The sequence below is a fragment of the Sinocyclocheilus anshuiensis genome, unplaced genomic scaffold (assembly GCF_001515605.1).
Source record: "Sinocyclocheilus anshuiensis isolate Anshui unplaced genomic scaffold, SAMN03320099.WGS_v1.1 scaffold281, whole genome shotgun sequence".
NCBI classification, from domain to species: Eukaryota; Metazoa; Chordata; class Actinopteri; order Cypriniformes; family Cyprinidae; genus Sinocyclocheilus; species Sinocyclocheilus anshuiensis.
In genome coordinates, this window is record NW_015540849.1 from 331424 (window position 1) to 339981 (window position 8558).

Here is an 8558-nt window from a genome sequence, read left to right on the forward strand (position 1 = left end):
GAGTGGGCGGTAATGGTCAGAAATTCAGGGGGAGCGGGCTTAAGAAAACTGTCCCGCTCAGGTCTCTAGGCTGCGTGTCAACACACACAAGTTTTTTTTCCGCGCTCCCCCATCTCCACCCCCAATCATTAGTGCCGGTTGTTCGGTCTTTGACAGAACATATAGGACAATTTTTTAAATAGCGCCATAAACAATTTATTTCAAATTTAAATCAAGCACTTTCAAGGACTTATGTTTGTTTTGAAGTACTTTCCAGGCCTTGAATCCATATGTCTGAAATTCAAGTACTTTCAAGAAGTGTGGGAACCCTGTATGATATAACGCAGCGCCTGAAAATATGCTTATTGGAAGTTACCTAGCTTGGACTATTTTCAGGCGTAACTACAGAAGAGTCAAGTTTTAAATAGGAAAAATATAGAAACTCTCTGGTCACTGGACCACGCGTTTGCATTTTCATGTGGATGGAGATTTTTTTATAAACGGAAGAAGGAAAAACTCAGTTTATAAAAATACACGTGTACGTGTGAACATGGCCTTATTTTAACTAAAAAAGACAATAGTAAATAAAATAAGAACAAATAAATTAATGACAATCAATAGCACAAACAAAAACAATAAAAATGAAAGTGTTCCTTTAAGAGACTTCTTTCAAAAACATGAAAGAAAAATCTTACTGACCCCAAAAATTTCAATGATAGACTGTGTTGCCCAGTTTATATGGTAAAGCATTTTTTTAATATATATATATATATATATATATATCACATGCATGGTTAGTAAAATGTTATGACGCATGTGTCATTCACTGTATAATGATATCCACTCTCCAGTCTATATATAACCCAAGAAGGACTGCTGGTTGCTTAAAGCAACAGTGAGCTTTGTTTGAGATTATATAAAATACTACCTGATTCCTGGGTCACTCATACTGTGTCCATGGTAACGATAGGTCTGCAGCTCCATCAAAATGGGACCCTATGAATATAAATTTCAGATGTCTTATTATTGCTAGATAACTGTTTATATTCCATGAGTGTATATTCAAACAGAAAACATTTTATAAGTGTAACAATTAGGGGTGCTCCTATCAGGATTTTTGAGGCCGATCACCGATTGCCGATCACAGAAAGCAGTATCTGTCGATACCGATCACCGATATTGATCTTTTTAAAGCCATTTATTCAGGGTGGAGGGGAGCATTTTTTTTAGATTTTTCAAAAATATATATTTATCTCACCTAAATGTTCGATCATGAAGTGCATTTTTGTTTTTACAGTCATGCAATTGTTGCACAATAGCTTACACACAGCACAACACAGTTGCTCAAGCAAGTGGCAAAACATTTAAACTACTTTTCTTATGTTATCATAAACATTCTAAATTAAAACTTACCATTGACAGAAACAGTCAGCTCTACTGCCTTTTCTTTTGCACTTAATTCTTTATTACAAGCAATCCTGCGGTTCATAAAGAACTTTGTTTTTCTACCTCCACGAGTGCCATCTATTATTGCCTTGTTTATCTAAAAGTGCTCTTTTCCTTTAAACCTAGCCAACAAGCCATATGTGTTGACTGTGAAACACAGCAAACTTTAATTATATGCATTTATGGTGTAATTTCTACATTTTCGTTTCCATATTTACAGCAAACAATGCGCTGTCACTTTAATTTAGCGCATGCAGCGGAAACGATCTCTGCACTGCTGCAGACGCACCGCTCCTGGAACGCACTTCCGGACCGCAACCGTGTTGCATGAATGCTTTAAAATCCGTTAAACATGAGCGTGGAAAAAAATATGCACCGCATACGCACTGCAAACGGAGACCGGCGCGAGTGCTAAATGGTTTAAACACTGGCAAGAATTAAAAAGAAATGCAATTCATAAACTTTAGTGACGATGTAACACTACCTCGATTGTGCAAGTGATAATTCCTGTCAACTGTGCAGCTCGCTTATAGTGCAGACGTGATGCGATTTGAAGCCATTTGCGCATTTTGAGAGAGAGAGAGAGAGTGCGCGCGGTCATTCACTCGCACTGTTTGTGAAATTACGTCTTACAGAAAGTTTTCAAATTACTTTAGGAGTTATTTAATGAAGAAATATGAATTGTACCTCACCTTCAGCATGATCGGCTTTGAGCTCCATACGTCTTATGGTCTGCATCGTGCGGTAGTACTGAAGCCCCTCCTCTCTTGTAAGCACAGCCTGCAGTGGAGGGCCCTCCTCCAGCTTGTGTACATCACATTTCTGCCAAAAGAAAAAAAATGTTTATGCTTTCAAATGCATTAAAATGTTTTACCGCCTTGCTGCTCACTAAGGCTGCATTTACTTGATCAGGAATACAGTAAAACACTAATATCGTCAAGTATTATTACAATTAATTTGAAATAACCGTTTTCTATTTTATTATATTTTAAATGGGTCATATGATGCGATTCCAAGTTTTCCTTTCTCTTTGGCGTGTTACAAGCTCTTGGTGCATAAAGAAGATCTGTAAAGTTGCAAAGTCCGACGCGTGCTTGTGGTGTTCGGCCAATCACAATTCACTGGGTCAGCTGGCCAATCAGAGCAGACTGCGCTTGTCAAAGGAGGGGGCTTTGTTGACAACGACGCGTTTGAGAGAGGCGGGGCATAAAGGACCTACAATAATGTACAGTATGTAACAGTACAGTAATGTATTTGAAAAATAATGTGTTTTTTGAACATTAAAGCATGTCAACGTATTCTGTTACACCAAATACACAAAATAATGATCTTTAAAATAGCATCATATGACCCCTTTAAAATGTCATTTATTTCTATAATAGAAAAGCTACATTTTCAGCAGCCATTACTCTGTCACATGATCCTTCAGAAATTATTCTAATATACTGATTTGGTGCTCAAAAAACACTTCAAAGTATCAATGTTGAAAGCAGATGTGCTGCTTAATATTTTTATGTAAACTGTGGTGAATTAAAAAAATAATAATAATATTTCAAAATATTAATTTCTTTAAAAAAAAAATGTACCAACGCAAAACTTATGAACGGTAGTGTATATGCACTAAAATAAATATTACATAATAAATTAAGCAACTGCTGATCTGATAAACTCACCTTAATATCAAAGGAGGCCTGAGGGGTAAAGTCTGCATAGGTCCTGGCAGATACCACCACTCTTGCGCCCTATGAAACATAAAAAAAAATTTGTAAATACATTAAAAAAAAATTTTTTTTAAATTAGCTGAGAAAATGAGTGAAGGTGGTGTTTAAAAAAAAAAAAAAAAGCAGTCACATGGAAACACACACATCTGACAGGAACTGAAATGTTAACAACCCCGGTCAAAGCACTCTGTCTGAAGCAGGAAGTAAGCCCAAGGAAAACTAAATATATCTGTAATAATCCGACCTACATGACCACTGTCATTTTCCTCGACAACTACATCAACAAACCTGCAATCTAATACCAATAAATCAACACACAGGCCTACATTTGGAAAACTGACACAGTGCATGGTATCATCTATTCTACACTGACTTTGCACATCTCTTTGATTATAGGTTTGGATGTAGAAAACTGAAACATCATAAGGAATCCTTCCATAATTAGATGCGGGACCAACATGCTGAGCAGATCTGTTGCTTCTGATATCTAACAGTCACAAACAACAAATAAAGTCTGTAGAAGAACAATTTGTTTAGTGATTGAAGTGTCATCGGCCGAAGCATTGTGAGTTGGAGTATGCAAGTGCTCTGGGTAAAGTGGAAGGGACATGCAATACACCATAAGGAGGGTTAAAATGATGTTAAGCAAAGGGAGTCTCTCCAGCCAGGCTGTGGGTGATCTCTGGGAAGGAATTATCAAGGCCCAGGAGGCTCTCGGCTGTTGGGGGACAGTGGGGGTCTGTGCTGGTTACGCTGAAACTGCTGTTAGCTACTGCAGGGGATAACTGTGCTGGACTGGCGGCTGGGTTAGGCAACTTAACTGTAATTAGGGCAGGTGATGGAGAAACATCTATAACGGGACTGATGATCTTTTCAAATATAGGTTTTTCTTTTTCTGATACTCTTTCTGTAAGTGGAGGAACCACGTTTATTTCTTCTGAGATGGATAAACCACTGGTCATCAGCGGTTCCACGTAACTTTCTTTCTGAGCTATAGCCTCAGAGGAAACAACATCTGTCAGAGGTCTGTTGTGTGGCCCCAAGTGTCCTAAAGCCTGGCCACTGCTAGTGTGTCCTAAATCTTTGTATTCTGCAGGAGGTATCTGTGTTAGAGGAGGGGAAGCTAAAGGGCTGTGGGGTTGTGCATCTTTTAAGCGTGAAAGGGGGTCGGGATCATGATCATGTGGAGCGGTCAAATTAGCATATTCGCTCTGGACCGCCAGGAGCTGCAGAACGGCCCGGAGAGTGGAGGACTGTAAAAAGAAGGGCACAGGTCACTCCAGAGGCTCAGACTCAGAAGGCCATACGAAGGGAACATTTAAAGGAACAAGAAGAGACTTTTAGGCATTTAGAGACCACAAAGAAGGCATTTTACTGCACAAACCAATCTAATCTATGCTAACCTACACTAGGCTATTCACAGGCAATAAAAAGCTGTTGATGGCTACCAGTCAGATAACATTCAAATGCTCAAAATGGCAGATGTTGACAGACACTGATTTCTAGATAGCAGGGTGCCCAATAATCAATATAATGCCAATATCCACATATGGAATTTTCATTATGAAATTGAGATGTACAGTGATATGAACTGAACACATTTTGTGCAATATTTACTCAGAATTAACTAAAAAAAAGTATGTATTGGCAAAACAGTTGACAACTTACTGACACTGACATTTTTGTTCATCACATGGACATATATTATTGGCCAAATCATATCACAACTTCAAATACCAGAAAGCCACAATGTATCTCAAACAGGTTTCAATTGATGTCTCTCTTCCTATAAAAAAAGATTCTAAATCCACCAGAGGAAAAAAGGGTACTTTCCATGACAAAACGGGGAGTGTTTTTAACATACACACGTCTGTGTGTGTGTGTGTGTGTGTGTGTGTGTGATTTAAAGGTATGATGTGAGATATAGTAAATGGCTCGGGTTAATAGAGCAGAATTATTCCCCTCAAACCCATAACACAGCAAACTAAAACAGTCACGATTATATGAGCAGCAAGTAAAAAGCATGTAGCAGAAGCGTGTTTAATATGTCAAAACCAGTAATTGGAAACTCAGTGAGGAAGAAAAGATGATCTAAAAATAATAAGTGAGGAAGAAAGTCTTCGTAATGAAATAATTTCAAGCAAACATAATAATCATGTACATAACTACATAGAGAACAAAAACTGAAGAAAAGAGCAGATGGCACAGACGTCATGTCAATAAGCCCATTTCTAAAACTACCATCCTTACCTCTGATACCAGTTCGGCTCCCTTAAAGGAAGCCCATGGAACAGTAAAAATGAGCAAATGTGATATTGAGAGAGAGAGAGAGAGAGAGAGAGAGAGAGAGAGAGAGAGAGAGAAATACATAAGAATTAGTAAAGAGAAAGAGAAAGAAATGTGAATCATTATCACGAAAACAAAGATGCTTGACTTGTTCTGCAAAATTCCATTCATTTTATTGTGCCAACAGACCAACGACATTCATTTCATTGTGTCAACAAATCTTTTATTATTAGACTTAGGGTCACAGTTAGAGGAATAAAACTGATACCGTGATTACAGATGAACTGCAACTTTTAATATGTCATCTAGAGTAAGAAATTAATCAGGGCTCAGGGGAAAAAAGACATCAATATACCCGTGTTTTGAATTCCTTTGTTGTTTTATTATATGTTCAGGCCAATGTAGTTATGGGATTAATAAGGAGTTTATCATATCTAAGAACAAATGTGTAGTTCACATGGAAGTATTTTTCATAAGAAAAAAAAACAAAGTAGGACAGATAAGAAACAGCATTTACATGTCAAACTAGCAATAAATAATAGAGGTATATAATCTAAAAAAGTGACTGGCCAATTGTTTAAAATAAAATATTAAAATCTATTAAAATTTGATTAAAGTATTTGAAGTCACTTTGAAGACACTAAGTGAGTATGTTATAAGGTTTTGGAGAAACATGCCCTCATAAAGGTATAAATATGCCCCTTAAAATATTTAACAGTAAAAATATTGCCTCTTAATAACAACATTAATAATAATAATATACATAAATATCTTATTAATTCTTATATGTTATATATAATTTTGGACACCCTTATAATGTTGTAAACTCCTACTTGACAAGAACTGAGTGACATTAAACTATTAGAAACAGACTAAAACGTTGCTGTCCACTAAATGTTGCATAAAACAGAGTATCAACCATCTGGACATTTGCCACTGGACAGTAAATATGATGAAAGACAGACTGTCTCTCTCTCACTGAGGTCACCTTTTATTTCTGACAGAGAATTACAGAAACGGACTACCATTTCAACCAAACGTTTCCTGAAAAGTACATTGTTTCTCATTTGTTACAGTGTTTTATTATAGGTTAACGTTAGTTCAATGACAGTTTGTTAACTAACCAGTTTTAGACGTTACCCTCCCAGTGCATTTTAGCTAGCTAGCCAAGCTAAATCACTTTGTACAAACAGTAAAATATCTGATTATACTTACATCAATAATAAAAAGAAATGCTACATTAGTTGACGTGAAATAACCAGCACAAACGTGAGAATTTAACAGCAATGTGTCTTTAGCGAGGTGTCAGCCGGGCCTTGAGTACGTTACCAGGGCAAGGTCAACATGCATTACTGCGCTTCATTAGCCTTCAAAACATTCGTAAATTTGCTTTACTAAGCAAAGCAGCACACTTTATGAATCAAGGGATAAAATACTTACGTTCCTGCTGGCGCTGCCCTTCAGAACGTTAGAAATGATGGTTAGCATCTTTCGCATAATATTAACCACAGCTAACCAGAAACAGATCTCCTTCAGTCCTTCTCTCACACAAACCAGCGCAGCGAACGAGGTTTACGCCCGCTGCAGATTCGCTGCACATTCCATTGGAAATACCGCCGCCTGCTGGCCAGAGCCCGCACTACAACAGCGTTTCTCAGGCCTGTTTCTGAGGTTCCTGCATCACTAGCATCTCAAATGTTGTATTCTCCTTTCAGAGTGACATATGGTACTTCATGCATCAAAAAATATGTTTGTTAATTTTGTTTTGTTTTTTTAACCAAAGCACCATTGCAAGTGCACTGATCCACAAACAAGGCCCACTTACTTGTGCGCTAACACAAAGAACTACATTTCAAAACAATTGTAAATGTTTAGCATTTATTTTAGAATTGTGAGGTGTATAGCACTGTATTGTTTAGTTAATGCATGAAATTGTATACAAATATGGCATCTAACCTGATAAAGGTCTATTTCTGTCTTTTTCCTTTTTGCAGGGTACTGTATTTTAAAGATAATTTTGTAAAATGCAAATATGCTTTACAGATCTTTGTTAGTAAGATTTTAAACACTGTTTTCCACTCATGTTCAATGAACCATAAACAATTATTGCACATGCATCTGTGGGACAGTCAGACACTAACAGTTTATAGGCAACAGGCAATTAAGGTGACACTTAAAATACCTTACGACATAAAAACACAAAAAAAGATGCCCAAGATCACCTTTGTGAACATGCCATAGTCCTGCTGCAGGGAGGTATGAGATGTGCAGATGTGGCCGGAGCAATAAACGGCAATCTCCACAATGTACGACACATAAGACATTGCTGCAGGGAGACTTGAAGGGCATCTAATCATCCTTGTAGTGACAAACCACATGTAATCATGTGTCCCCCACCCCCACCCCTCCCAGAAATATCAGGGAATTTGCGAGAGCCTTGGTGATAGAGTGGAGTAACATCTCACATCAAGAACTGGCAAATCTGTTGCAGTCCACACGGATGTGATACACTGCAGTACATTTTCATTGCAAATTTGCTGGAAATATTAATATAATAAAATGTTAATAAGTAACATTTATATATATTTTATATAATTAATTATATAAAATAAATTAATTAATTAATTATTTATATTATATTTTTTTATTTATATTTTTTATCTCTCTCTCTATATATATATATATATATAAGAGTTGTCACTGAGACTTGTGATGAATATGACTGAAATATTTGCAATACAACTGAAATATTTATATTATTATATTGATGAACCATGATTTGACTTGCAGGTTGATGGAAGATGGAGGAACATTCTCAATTTGTAGGATATTTGGTTGGACAAAAATGGATCTGTTTCCCCTGAAGACATAAATAAGTGCATCTGGAAAAAGTGAAGATATGATATCCATGATTGTCAATTATTATGAGCAGATACACCTTTCCATCATGAAGTCTAACATAAATTCCAACACATGAGGCATCTTTATTATTAATCAAAAATCCATATAAGGGTCATTCTACAGAAACGTCCACTTTTGGTATGGCAAGATTTCTTAAAATGTATTTCTTTTTTTAACATTTAAACTTAGACCACATTATTAGATTGCCTTTTGACTTTATGAATA

The 8558-nt window shown here is 36.6% G+C and overlaps 1 protein-coding gene across 1 annotated transcript in view; it reads right to left on the reverse strand.

Annotated features, from left to right (window-relative positions):
• LOC107687697 (pyruvate dehydrogenase E1 component subunit alpha, somatic form, mitochondrial-like) overlaps positions 1 to 7005 on the reverse strand; it is a 10467-nt gene extending 3462 nt beyond the window's left edge. Inside the window, exons 1-5 of the mRNA XM_016485142.1 lie at positions 6873 to 7005; positions 5397 to 5417; positions 3099 to 3167; positions 2113 to 2247; positions 908 to 975 (exon numbers count right to left, since the gene is read on the reverse strand). Of these exons, the coding sequence (XP_016340628.1) occupies positions 908 to 975; positions 2113 to 2247; positions 3099 to 3167; positions 5397 to 5417; positions 6873 to 6929 (350 nt within the window). The 5' untranslated portion in view covers positions 6930 to 7005. The remainder of the gene's footprint in view (positions 1 to 907; positions 976 to 2112; positions 2248 to 3098; positions 3168 to 5396; positions 5418 to 6872) is intronic.
• Between the last annotated feature and the right edge of the window lie 1553 nt (positions 7006 to 8558).